Source organism: Bubalus kerabau, chromosome 2 (genome assembly GCF_029407905.1).
Source record: "Bubalus kerabau isolate K-KA32 ecotype Philippines breed swamp buffalo chromosome 2, PCC_UOA_SB_1v2, whole genome shotgun sequence".
In the NCBI taxonomy this organism is placed as follows: domain Eukaryota; kingdom Metazoa; phylum Chordata; class Mammalia; order Artiodactyla; family Bovidae; genus Bubalus; species Bubalus kerabau.
In genome coordinates this window covers 181,634,635-181,649,064 of record NC_073625.1, presented here as the reverse complement: position 1 = coordinate 181,649,064, position 14,430 = coordinate 181,634,635, and the positions used below count along the sequence as shown (strand labels likewise).

At 47.6% G+C, this 14,430-nt stretch overlaps 1 protein-coding gene across 1 annotated transcript in view; it reads right to left on the bottom strand.

The window, feature by feature from the left end:
* The window catches only part of SLCO2A1 (solute carrier organic anion transporter family member 2A1), a 90,583-nt gene extending 76,988 nt beyond the window's left edge, over positions 1–13,595 (bottom strand). The window contains exon 1 of the mRNA XM_055569648.1: positions 13,381–13,595. Within this exon, the coding sequence (XP_055425623.1) occupies positions 13,381–13,476 (96 nt within the window). The 5' untranslated portion in view covers positions 13,477–13,595. The remainder of the gene's footprint in view (positions 1–13,380) is intronic.
* Between the last annotated feature and the right edge of the window lie 835 nt (positions 13,596–14,430).

The following is a 14,430-nucleotide window of genomic DNA, read 5'->3' as shown; positions in this document are numbered from 1 at the left end:
GTGCCTCCACAGTAGACATGCTGTACAGGCTTGTGAGCGAGTAATGCTTAGCTCCCCCCACTCCCCTCAAATGCACTGTGAATAGAAGGCAAAGCAGGGCAATTTCATAAGGGCCTGGACTGTGGCAGGAAGGACTTCTAAAAAGTTTAATTCATCCTGCAATCTGTCAGGCAGCCAGTGGGGCAGGACCACTGTGGCCCTTGCTGCCTGCTGCCTGGCCCCAACCAGGCACCCCCTCTCCCCAAGCCCACAGGGGCCTCACTGTGTCCTCTAGCCAGCTCCTCTCCTGGGGTGTCCCACAGGCTTAGCCCAGGAATGGCCTGCACCCGCACCCCATACCTGTCCCACTGACATTTCCTAGGTATTGTTCCCTCCATGCCCAACAAGCTGGCTGGGTGAGTTAATCACATAAACTAGTTCTAACCTGAGGCCTGGGGTATCATTTCCCAAACTCTACCTGGGGTCACACCTGGACGACCTGAGCCAAACATGGTGTGGCTTCCTGGAGCATCAGCGTTACTACAACATTTGGAGGTAGACACAACATATTATTTGGAAGCACACAGATATATTGTGGGAGAAAAATATAAAATTCACTTGATTCTAGGATAAAATGTCAACTACCACAGAAACGTAACGATCACTGTTAGTTAGACCACATCTCCAGAGCCCACCTTCATCCCCTTGTCCTCCTCCAGTGTGGAGATCTGGTCACTCCTTTAGAATTCAGGGCCAGCCACTAGCTTACTGAAGTTCCCCTGGTGCCACCTGCATTTTAACTGAGGCCTTCTGTGCTCCAGGCCAGCATCTGCCAAGGGTGTTGGATGGGACACCCTTCAGAACATATATAGTTAAGGCTGATGTTTGGATAAACAAAACTCATCATCGGGACTCTCAGGGTCCTAAAGGACTTGAGTACACACTAAATCTTCAAGAAAGGGTTAATGTTCCCACATTTCTAGAGGCAAAGGTCAACCCTGTAGGGGTCAGTGCTGATGCTGACCAGACTGAGTGTCCCACAGGTCACAGTCCTCGGGTTACTGCCCCAGCTGGTGCTCTCTGCTCAACCCACAGCCTCTGTGACACCTCCACCCAACAAGGTGATGAGGCCGGGGAGATGGTGAGCGGGCTGGTCACTGCACAGCATCATCCCATCTATCCAGCCTGCAGTGTAGTCTGAGTCTCTGGGCCTTGGTTTCATCCATCACTCCTCATCAAATTTAATCCATTCTAGGGAATCAAGGTCCTCTAAACAAAGAGAGCTGGGATTAATTGCAGACAACCCAGCCAGCCCACATCCTCCTCTTTTGCCAGGTTTCAGAGCAGGACGGCGGCCAAGAGGAACAACCCCACGTCCAAGGAGCAGTGGCTGCATGGGCGCAGGAGGGCCGAGAGGAGCTACTCCACATTCAAGGTCAGGAGGGGCGGCCCTGGGGAGATACCCCTCATCCAAGGTAAGGAGCAGTGGCTGCACTTTGCTGGAGCAGCCGTGAGGAGATACCCCACGCCCAAGGTAAGAGAAACCCAAGTAAGAGGTAGGTGCTGCAAGAGGGCATCAGAGGGCAGACACACTGAAACCATTAGCACAGAAAACTAGTCAATCGAATTACACAGACCACAGCCTTGTCTAACTCAATGAAACTAAGCCATGCCGTGTGGGGCCACCCAAGACGGGAAGGTCATGGTGGAGAGGTCTGACAGAATGTGGTCCACTGGAAAGGGAATGGCAAACCACTTCAGTATTCTTGCCTTGAAACCCCATGAACAGTATGAAAAGGCAAAATGATAGGATACTGAAAGAGGAACTCCCCAGGTCAGTAGGTGACCAATATGCTTCTGGAGATCAGTGGAGAAATAACTCCAGAAAGAATGAAGGGATGGAGCCAAAGCAAAAACAATACTCAGTTGTGGATGTGACTGGTGATAGAAGCAAGGTCCGATGCTGTAAAGAGCAATATTGCATAGGAACCTGGAATGTCAGGTCCATGAATCAAGGCAAATTGGAAGTGGTCAAACAGGAGATGGCAAGAGTGAACGTTGACATTCTAGGAATCGGCAAACTAAAATGGACTGGAGGGAGGGAGGAGGGAGGAGGGTTCAGGATGGGGAACACATGTATACCTGTGGTGGATTCATTTCAATATTTGGCAAAAACCAATACAATATTGTAAAGTTTAAAAATAAAATAAAATTTAAAAAATAAAAAAATAAAATAAAAAATAAAAAGGAGCTATTAGGTATAAAAAAATAAATAAATAAATAAATAAAATGGACTGGAATGGGTGAATTTAACTCAGATGACCATTATATCTACTACTGTGGGCAGGAATCCCTTAGAAGAAATGGAGTAGCCATCATTGTCAACAAAAGAGTCCGAAATGCAGTACTTGGATGCAATCTCAAAAACGACAGAATGATCTCTGTTCGTTTCTAAGGCAAACCATTCAATATCACGGTAATCCAAGCCTATGCTCCAACCAGTAACGCTGAAGAAGCTGAAGTTGAACAGTTCTATGGAGATCTACAAGACCTTTTAGAACTAATACCAAAAAAGATGTCCTTTTCATTATAGGGGACTGGAATGCAAAAGTAGGAAGTCAGAAACACCTGGGGTAACAGGCAAATTTGGCCTTGGAATATGGAATGAAGCAGGGCAAAGGCTAATAGAGTTTTGCCAAGAGAATGCACTGGTCATAGCAAACACCCTCTTCCAACAACACAAGAGAAGACTCTACACATGGACATCACCAGATGGTCAATACTGAAATCAGATTGATTATATTCTTTGCAGCCAAAGATGGAGACGCTCTATACAGTTAGCAAAAACAAGACCAGGAGCTGACTGTGGCTCAGATCATGAACTCCTTATTGCCAAATTCAGACTGAAATTGAAGAAAGTAGGGAAAACCACTAGACCATTCAGGTATGACCTAAATCAAATCCCTTATGATTATACAGTGGAAGTGAGAAATAGATTTAAGGGCCTAGATCTGATAGATAGAGTGCCTGATGAACTATGGAATGAGGTTCATGATATTGTACAGGAGACAGGGATGAAGACCATCCCCATGGAAAAGAAATGCAAAAAAGCAAAATGGCTGTCTGGGGAGGCCTTACAAATAGCTGTGAAAAGAAGAGAAGTGAACAGCAAAGGAGAAAAGGAAAGATATAAGCATCTGAATGCAGAGTTCCAAAGAATAGCAAGGAGAGATAAGAAAGCCTTCCTCAGCAGTCAATTCAAAGAAATAGAGGAAAACAACAGAATGGGAAAGAGTAGAGATCTCTTCAAGAAAATTAGAGATACCAAGGAAACATTTCATGCAAAGATGGGCTTAATAAAGGACAGAAATGGTATGGACCTAACAGAAGCAGATGATATTAAGAAGAGGTGGCAAGTATACACAGAAGAATTGTACAAAAAAGATCTTCACGACCCAGATAATCATGATGGTGTGATCACTCACCTAGAGCCAGACATCCTGGAATGTGAAGTCAAGTGGGCCTCAGGAAGCATCACTACGAACAAAGCTAGTGGAGGTGATGGAATTCCAGTGGAGCTATTTCAAATCCTGAAAGATGATGCTGTGAAAGTGCTGCACTCAATATGCCAGCAAATTTGGAAAACTCAGCAGTGGCCACAGGACTGGAAAAGGTCCGTTTTCATTCCAATCCCAAAGAAAGGCAATGCCAAAGATGCTCAAACTACCGCACAATTGCACTCATCTCACACGCTAGTAAAGTAATGCTCAAAATTCTCCAAGCCAGGCTTCAGCAGTACATGAACCATGAACTTCCAGATGTTCAAGCTGGTTTTAGAAAAGGCAGAGGAACCAGAGATCAAATTGTCAACATCCACTGGATCATGGAAAAAGCAAGCGAGTTCCAGAAAAACATCTATTTCTGCTTTATTGACTATGCCAAAGTCTTTGACTGTGTGGATCACAATTAACTGTGGAAAATTCTGAAGGAGATGGGAATACCAGATCACCTGACCTGCCTCTTGAGAAACCTGTAAGCAGGTTAGGAAGCAACAGTTAGAACTGGACATGGAACAACAGACTGGTTCCAAATAGGAAAAGGACTACGTCAAGGCTGTATATTGTCACCCTGCTTATTTAACTTATATACAGAGTACATCATGAGAAACCATGGGCTGGAAGAAGCACAAGCTGGAATCAAGAGTGCCGGGATAAATATCAATAACCTCAGATATGCAGATGACACCACCCTTATGGCAGAAAGTGAAGAGGAACTAAAAAGCCTCTTGATGAAAGTGAAGGAGGAGAGTGAAAAAGTTGGCTTAAAGTTCAACATTCATAAAACGAAGATCATGGCATCTGGTCCCATCACTTCATGGGAAATTGATGGGGAAACAATGGAAACAGTGTCAGACTTTATTTTGGGGGGTTCCAAAATCACTGCAGATGGTGACTGCAGCCATGAAATTAAAAGATGCTTACTCCTTGGAAGGAAAGTTATGACCAACCTAGACAGCATATTAAAAAGCAGAGAGATTACTTTGTCAACAAAGGTCCCTCTAGTCAAGGCTATGGTTTTTCCAGTGGTCGTGTATGGATGTGAGAGTTGGACTGTGAAGAAAGCTGAGCACTGAAGAATTGATGCTTTTGAACTGTGGTGCTGGAGAAGACTCTTGAGAGTCCCTTGGACTGCAAGGAGATCCAACCAGTCCATCCTAAAGGAGATCAGTCCTGGGTGTTCATTGGAAGGACTGATGCTGAAGCTGAAACTCCAGTACTTTAAGGGCCACCTCATGCAAAGAGTTGACTCATTGGAAAAGACTCTGATGCTGGGAGGGATTGGGGGCAGGAGGAGAAGGGGTCGACAGAGGATGAGATGGCTGGATGGCATCACTGACTCGACCACTGGACATGAGTTTGAGTGAACTCTGGGAGTTGGTGATGGACAAGGAGGCCTGGCGTGCTGCAGTCCATGGGGTTGCAAAGAGTCGGACACGACTGAGTGACTGAACTGAACTGAACTGAACTGAGAGCAGGTCTCCCAGCAAAGCTCAGATCCATCTGGCCCTACTCCTGGTCTCATCTCAATCAGCAACTTGTTAGCATGAGATGGGAATCTGAGAACCTAAAAGGACCTCAGAGATCACTAAGCTCAGACCCAAATGTTCATGGACAAGAGTATCTGGAACTGAGAGGCGTTTTGTGGCCATGGGAAGGAGGGGGTTGGAGTGAGCTGACACCTGTGGGAATTCCTGCTTTGCCACTGACTGGATATTTGGCCTTGGATGAACCTAGATTTCAAGCATGAAATGGAAATGCTTATACCTCCTTTGCGGGGCTGTTATTACGAATAGAAAAAGTTTAGAAACATATACTGAAAAATCAAATTCAAGGGAAAAGACAACCATTCAGCTCAAGCCAGAAGAAAAGCTGGAGCATGTAAATACATAAGATTCCATCCAGTTACTAAAAGCAAGCTTTGAATCTGCTCTTAACTCTTCGTAAAAGGCAAAGGAGAAGGAAACTGAGTGGGTGGTAAGATTTGGTAATCATACCATTGCAGGATGAAAATCACGTTTTACCTGACAGCGAGACTTGCTGTTTAGCTACAGTAATCAAGACATGGTGGTGTGGGCAGAGAGATAAACACATATATCAATGAAGCATGATGGAAAAGCCCGAACGCACACACACAAGTATGGCCGACTGATCTTCGACAAAGACCCAGAGGCAATCCAATAGAGTATGGACAGTCTTGTCAACAGACAGTGTAGGAACCATTTATTTGTTCCTAACCACAGGCAAAACAATGAAACCTTGACCTAAACCTCACACCTATACAAAAAATTAACTCAAAATGGGTCACAGATTGAAACGTAAAAAAAACGTATAAAACTTTTAGAAGAAACACAGGATTTCTCTTTTATGAGTTAGGATTTGGTGCAGAGTTTTTAGACAACAATAAAAGCAGGATCCATAAGTTTAAAAATTGATAAATTAGACTTTATTGGAACCAAAACCTTTTTCTCTGTGAAAGATTCTGCTGAGAGGATGAAAAGCTACAGACTGGGAGGAAATGTTTGCAAACAATATGCCCAATGAAGGACTTGTATCTCATTTATGTAAAAAAAGTCTCAAAACAATAATTCAAAAATACAATAAGAAAAGGGACAAAATATATGAACACATATTTCAGTGAAGACGGTATTGCTGCTGTTGCTGTTTAGTTGCTCAGTCGTGTCTGACTCCTTGCAACCCCATGGACTGTGGCCCGCCAGGCTCCTCTGTCTACCATGGGATTCTCCAGGCGTGAATAGTGGAGTGGGTTGCAATTTCCTTCTCCACGGGACCTTCCTAACCCAGGGATTGAACCTCAGGCTCCTGCATTGTGGGCGGATTCTTTACCAACTGAGCCAGCAGGGAAGCCTGAGGAGGGTATACACATGGCAAATGAGCACATGAAAAGATGTTCAACAGTGCCAGCCAATTGGGAAATGCAAATAAAGACCACACTGAGATCTCACTACACACCAATTCAAACAGCTAAAATACTCCTAGTTCCCTGAGACCTTGCAGGGGTCACCACCCCTTTCTGGGTCCATTTTTCATTTGGAGGAGGTTCTGGCCAGTGTTGACATTCTATTGTTGTATAAAAATGGGGTCCTCCAATTTATTTTCACCAGTGGCAGTGCCCTTCTGTAGGGGAGGAATTCTTTCAAAAAAAAAAAAAAAGGATAGCTAAAATAAAAAACAATAACAACATCAAATTCAGTAGAGGAACTGAATTTCTCAAACCTTGCTAGTGCAAATGTAAAATGTTATACCCACTCTGGAAAATAGTTTGGCAGTTTCTTTAAGAAAAAAAAAAATCAACAAGAAACCACCATGCAACCCAGAAAATGCACTCCTGGGTTTTTCAGTTCAGTTCAGTTGACCAGTCGTGTCCGACTCCACGGCCCCAGGGACTGCAGCACGCTGTTTCTCTGTCCATCTCCAACTCCCAGAGCTGGCTCAAACTCACGTCCATTGAGTCAGTGATGCCATCAACCATCTCATCCTCTGTCATCCCCTCTTCCTCCTGCCTTCAATCTTTCCCAGCATTAGGGTTTTTACCCCAACAAAATGAGAATTTATGCCCACACAAAAACCTATACATGATTGTTCTATATAGCAGCTTTATCTGTAATAGCTCCAAACTGGAAACAATCCAGATATCCTTCAGTAGGTGAATGGCTGGACAAATCATGATAACATCCATGCCATGGAACAGTATTCAGCAATAAAGAGTAACAAACTATTGATACATGGAACAACTTGGAATGATCTCAAGGGCATTATGCTGAATGAAAAAAGCAATCTCAAAAGGTCACACACATATTTCATGATTTCATTTATATCAATGTCTCAAAATGACAAAGTTACAGTGCTAGAGAACATATTAGGGTTGTCAGAAGGAGATCTCGGTGGCAATGGGATAGTCTTAAAGCAGAGGGATGGCAGTTCCCTGAACCTGTACACATGATCGAATGGCCTGGAACTATACTCACATATTACTGTAATCTCACTCTCCTGTTTTTGGTCTTACATTGCAGCTATGTAAGGTGAAACCCTTGGAAGGAACCAGGTAAAAAGTACATAGGTCCTCTCAGCACCATTTTTCCTATGAATCTGTAATTATTTCAAAATAAATCCTTCTTCCACTTGCTTCCCTGATAGCTCAGCTGGTAAAGAATCCACCTGCAATGCAGGAGACCCCGGTTTGATTTCTAGATCGGGAAGATCTGCTGGAGAAGGAATAGGCTACCCACTCCTGTATTCTTGGGCTTCCCTGGTGGCTCAGCTGGTAAAGAATCCGCCTGCAATGTGGAAGACCTGGGTTTGATCCCTGGGTTAGGAAGATCCGCTGGAGAAGGGAAAGGCTATCCACTCCAGTATTCTGGCCTGGACAATTCCATGGACTGTATACTCTATGGGGTCGCAAGAGTCGGACACTACTGAGCGAATTTCACTTTCACTTTCCACTTGTTAAATTCATCACCAGAAGACAAAATGAAAACTAGGGAAGGGCTTGAGGCACAGTCACAGGAGGAAAGGATCTGAATAACCTTTGATCTCCACCCCACCCAGTCCCATAATTCTCCCTCCTCGACCCCCAACACACCCATAAGCAGAGCAAGATGGGCCTCTCAGGGGACAGACACCCTGGAGAGAATAACATATGCTGTCCCTTGTGTCAGAGAAACAGCCCAGGAAGGAAAGCATGTCAACTCATAGGGGATGAGGGCATTCTCTGGCCCAGGGGATTCTCTTCAGTGTCTTCCCAGGCATGGATTGCAGGTTGTGGGGATGTAGCACTTTTTTCTGGAAACTGAGAGGTTAGGCCCAAGCTGCTGCCCCACGGCTGGGGGTCAGAAGCCTCTGGACATTATGGACACAGGCCAGAACAAAGCACCCCTCCCTCACTTAGGGGGGTCACCAGAGCCTCTCAGGCCCAGCTGTGAGATCTCCTTCTTCCCACTGTTCTTCCCCCACCTTCCACCCTCACTGACAGGACAGCCATTATTTCGCTAGGCTGGGACCCTGGGTGTGAAAGTTCGTGGGCAGCAATTACCAATCAACCACTCCTTCTATAAGATAACCCCAGTTTGGCTCCAAAAGTTTCATTTTAAGAAGAAACAGATCTCTTTGAGGTTGCTAGGATATGTTAGCCACCAAGGTTTCCCCTCGCCTCCCTGACTCGTGCCCCATAAACATTGAATGAACCTGTTCTTAATTTGGAGCTTAGGAGTTCTGGAAGCTGAACTGCTCCCCCTGACAATAGCTGGTGAGCAGGCACTCTGTCCGACTCTGTGCAACCCCACAGACGGCAGCCCACCAGGCTCCCCCGTCCCTGGGATTCTCCAGGCAAGAACACTGGAGTGGGTTGCCATTTCCTTCTCCAATGCATGAAAGTGAAAAGGGAAAGTGAAGTCGCTCAGTCGTGTCCGACTCTTTGCGACCCCATGGACTGCAGCCTACCAGGCTCCTCCGCCCATTGGATTTTCCGGGCAAGAGTACTGGAGTGGGTTGCCATTGCCTTCTCCAGAGCAGGTCCTCTACTTCTTAATTTAAAAATTATTTAATTAGAAAAGAAGTTTAAAAAATACAATACACACAGTAATTATTTCTAAAAATGTGTGTTTATAATTTGTATTCAGTAACATTCTAATTAGCCTTATGTTACTAAAAAGCATTACATGTTAAAAAAAAAAAGAATGCTGTAAGCAAGGTGGCTCAGTGCTAAAGCATCTGTCTGCCAATGCAGAAGATGTGGGTTCGATCCCTGGGTTAGCAAGATCCCCTGGAGGAGGGAAAGTCAACACACTCCCATATTCTTGCCTGGAGAATTCCATGGACAGAGGAGCCTGGTATTGCAGTGAAAAGGAAAAATGAGGAATGAGTTTTTCTTTCTCTTTCCTGAGAACAAAGAAGATAAAGAGAACAGTAAACAGTCCCAAACTTTCCTAGTTTTTACTTTTAACTGTTCCTAATCTGTACTCTGTAACTAAGCTTGCTTTTTTGCCCCCTAACTCTGCATGTCTGTAAATAAGTTTGGTTTTCTGCCCCCTAATTCTGCATAAGCTACATTTTGCACCTATTATCCTTTGGTTCTATGCCAATTACATCCTGTATTTGGTGTTCACCTTTATAGCACTCTCTTGGCAGATCAACCCTCAGAAGTTTTTCTGTATCAGAAAGAAGGCCCAAGTAAAAATACACAATGGACCCAACTACTGGGCCACCAGACTGCCAGAGGCTACCTGAAGCCAGCCTATGGCTATTTTTGAAACAATGCAGGAGGAAGAAGACAAGATCCTAACACCTTTGTTCCTCATCACTGACCCTTAACTGCATATAAACCCCTAGGCCCCTCCTGGAGGGGGGCGGGGAGGCTGGCACAGTTCTTAAGGCATGAGCCTACTATGTTGCCCTCTCCGCCAGCTAAGGATTAAAGCCACCTTTTTATATCCTCCAAACTCTGTCTCTGTAATTTTTATTTGGCTTCAGTGGACAGAGAAAGACAAGATTTTGTTCACTAACACTGTGGGCTGCGGTCCACAGGGTCACAAAAGAGTTGGACACAACTGAGCAATTATGCAGGCATGCACACAAGTCAGAAGCAATAGTGACTCTCCAGAGTAAATAACAATTGTATTGACTCCTGCAGAAGGAGGTACCAAAAACCCACCCCACGCCTGAGAGTCACCAGGCTCTTGAAATGAGACCAGGGAGAATGAGAAGATCTGAACCTGTTAGTGCCTCGGACTAAGTACATCCAAGGTATCTCCACGTGCTTATACAGAGCTAACCAGCACCGTGCAATAGACAGGGCCAGGCACAGGGGTTAGGGTTTGGGGCTCTGATTCCGGAGGCTCACATTCCTGGTTCCTCTACACACCACCCTTCCTATGTATCCACACCCAAGAGACCAGCCTCACAAAGCCTTGTTTTCCTCATGATTAAAGGGAACAGTAACAGTATAAAGTTGATAGAGCTGTAATGAGGATTGCATGTGGGTAAACTATTTCCATAGTTGAAGTACATTCAGACAGATCCATTGCTGTTAGCTACTATTGTTATTTTTGGGATATTATTATTATAAACTGCAGCTTCTCTTAACTATTAACTGTGTCTCACAGAATGAGGTATAATTGGTGGAATAATAGATCCGAAATGACGTTCGTATGCTGAGTCTTGTTTGCTGAGGCAAGAACTGACCTCACAATGATGCCAATACCAGAAAGCCCAGCATGATTTATAAAGCTGTTTCCTCTGCCTCTTTCCACATAATTCTTAGGAAGCCCTCCCCTACCAGCCCTCGGGGGGGTAGGCATTGTTCATATTACCCAGTATTTTTCACTTAAGGACTCTGAGGCTCAGGAATGCTTTCCTGTGTCACCTAGTTAAGTAAGGGGATGGCATGAGGGTTGGGTCTTAGTCCCCTTGTTTCATGCCTTTTCCCAAACCATATGGTATGTGGGGTATTGCAGGAATGTCATAAAGACTATTGGACTTCCCATGTGGCTCAGTGGTAAGGAATCTGTCTGCCAATGCAGGAGGATTTGATCCCTGGGTCAGAAGTTCCCCTGAAGGAGGAAATGGCAACCCATGCCAGCATTCTTGCCTGGGAAATCCCATGGACAGAAGAGCCTGGCGGCTAAAGTCTATGGGGTTGCAAAGAGTTAGACATGATTGAGCGACTAAACACATGCACACCTAAAGCCTATTGGTCAATCTGTCCCAACAATGAGGAACCTGGAAAAATGATGGGTCCTTAGGTTGGGTGTCCCTTGTTCCTCCCATATCACACATGTCACAAGACATGTGCGGTCCACACCCCCTGGGAAGGTGCAGGGCAGCCACCAACCTTCTTATTGGGAGGAGGAAATCTCTCATCAAATCGCAAAGCCCCCACATGTCAGCAATGTCCCCTGGAAGAAAAGGCTTCAGGGAGTTTAACTAATGGAATTCCAGCCCCCAGATTTGCCTTGAGATATCAAATTTCCTACCTGTTTTCAAGCTGGTAAGTGAAGCTAAGTGGAAGCTGCTCCTAACTCTGGCCTTAGAATTACTATGGATTAAGGGAGGAAATGATTGAAAAAATTCTGGTTTTCAGAGATCAGAAAAACTTTTAACTGGTATGAGTCTTAAGGAGGCCCATTGGCCTGGGCCCAGGCCTCACGCACGTGTGACTAAATCATCAGCATGTGATAAATTATCTTATTTTTATAGATCTTCAAAGAAACTGCTGCCGTAAACTCATTTATTTTAGAGACTCAGGGCGGGTCTAAACAGATCAATTTCATTTGGGGTTACCCTGGCTATGAGCTGTCCCTCCTGCTCCCAACACTAAGAGTGGTGAAAATAGAGGACTTAGCCTCAGTCTGGCTCCCTTCTGGGCCTCTTTCTTTTCAGACCATCTGATGATTACTCTGGCCCTTTCCTCCCAATTCCTAATTTATAAACACCAAATTTTTCCACAATTCTCTGCTGAAACCTTTCTAAACTTTCTTAAAATAATGGGACCAAAACCACACACAGTGTTCTCATCAGGGTCTGGCCAAAGGTGAGGAGATTTGAGGATTATTTTAAACTCTCTCAAAATTTCTGTCTTACTTACATCCAACCATGGAATCAATTCAGCCAAGTGTGGTATGGGGAAAGAAGAGAAGCGGGAGTGGGGAGCCCAGCTCTATTGCTAACAATATGTTTAAGTACACAGATGGGTTCCACTGTGACCTCCAGATCCCTTTCTTTTGGACACAAAACCAGCCCAGAGAGACCTTTATATTCCCTTCGTGTGTTCTGGGTCCCCCTTAATTGTACCACTGGAGGCTTTACCGCCCGGATTCTGACTGTGTGACTGCCATAAACAACCTGTCTGCACCATTTGCCCCGACTCCAAGGAAACCTGACCTGGGCTCCACTACCTCCCACATCCTCACCACAGGAGGTGCATTTTGCCCTCCCAGAAGAGGCAAAAAAGCCTGAGTGTGGATTCCACCATTCCAGTCCTCTTGGACCTGTGAGTGGAGGAAAGCAACCTCACCACACAACTGCCTACACCCAGCTTTTCTTCACCCACTCCCCATAACTTGCCAGGCACCTGCCTAGACTTTATTGCGTAGACCAAAAGCCGCTGCTTTCCGGGGGCTAGTTCCGGACCTGGAAAGCTGGTCCAAGAGCTGCAGTGTAGGTTGCCAGCCTGGGGGGAATTCTTAACATTGCAGGCAGCAGTCCGATCAGGTAGCAGAGCCCACGCGCTGGCTGCCGCCCTCAGGGACGAGGAAAGCATAGTGCAGAATGGCTCTTCTGCCACCCATTCAAGCTGAAACGGGCTCTGATCTTCATCTCAGAGGGACCACAGCCTGTCCCCTACAAGGCGCCAGACCAGGCACTTCCAAGCCCACGCCCTTAACAAAGTAACTGCCACAGGAGCCCAAAACCGTGTCCCGGAGATGTTCTTTTTCAAAGAACTGGGTAATTCCCTACCCTAGTGCCAAGACTACCTGAATAGAGTTGGCCCAATAAGCAGGTAACTTTCATCGCCGTTTCCTACCCTGAGGAGAGCGTGTGAGTAAGCGCACGCGCACACATACACACACACGCACGCATGCATACACACATGCACACACACGCACACGCACACACGACCAGCACCGGCTTGCCTGGCAGGGCGCCCCCTTGCCCGCGGTGCGGGGTCCGCAAAGATGCGTTGGGGAGCGCAGCACCGACCGAGGGACTGCGAGGGTGGGCGCCCGCATCCTCAGCGCCTCCCAGGCGCCTGCAGCACCGACGCCGGGACCGCGCCGACGGTGCGCCCTGTGCGGCTCGGGCTCGACGGCCCCGCTTCTCCGCTCACCTTAATGTTGCTGAAGATAGAGCGGGGATTGCAGCCGGCTTGGCCCGTAGAGGCGGCGCTACCCTGGCCCGCGCCGGGCTTGGACAGGAGCCCCATGGAGGCGGCAGCACGGGGCGGGAGGCCGGGAGAGCGGGGCCGGGGCGCTTGGGCTGGGGCGGGCGGCCAGCGGGTGGCGGGCGCCGTGTCGGTGGCCGGAGGAGACTGAGCGCGAGGGTGCGCGCCTAGAAGTTTTATAAGTGGCCGCCGCCGCGGCCGATGATGAAACGCGCACTCCCTCCTCCCTCTTTCCCTTCGGTGTCAAAGGCGCTGCGAGCCCCCGCCCCGCCGCCGCCGCCCCCTCAGACAGGTGTGACGCGGTGGCCGGCGGCACTTGACCTCTTTCCGGCCGAAGTTGTCTCTGCGTCCGCAGCTGGGCTGGGACCCGCAAGGCTCGACCGCCCCTCGAGAAGGTCCCGCCCGCCGGAGGGTGGGGGCGGGGGTGGCGGGCCGGGGAGAGGGAGGTCTGCAGGGGGAGCGGCCGGCTGCAGAGCGTGGGGGCACCCGGGGCGCTGGCGTGGCAGGGTGGGCGCCGCAGGCCCGCAGACTCGAGGGGGCCAGAGAAGGGATAGGCAGGGCTACGAGGGTAGAAGACAGGAGGCGGGGGCGAGGGGCGCTGAGGGAACCAACGGGAGCCAGGGTGGTTGGAGGGGAGCCTAAGTTTGTGAAGGGAGGGGGAGCTTCCGCGCCCCTCCCGATGCGATCTGGGAGATTTACAGAGCCGGTCTCTGCTTGTTTGCACTCGCCGAAAACCTGGGCTCTTAGTTCCGGTGATGGCTCTGAGACTCGCTGAGGCTCTGTTTGTGTCGAGGACTGATTTATATTTAAACTGCTCTTTGCACTAGAGAGGGGCCGGGTAACAAAGGTGGAGAAGTGGGGGCCGCCCCGGGCTGGACCCGAGCCAAGGTAAACTGGAGGTGCTGTCCAGTGTCAGCCTGGCTCGCTCTGGCCTGGAGTGTTGCCAGGAGGGTGGGAGTCGGGAGGAGCGGTGAGAGTGGGGCCGTGGACAAACGG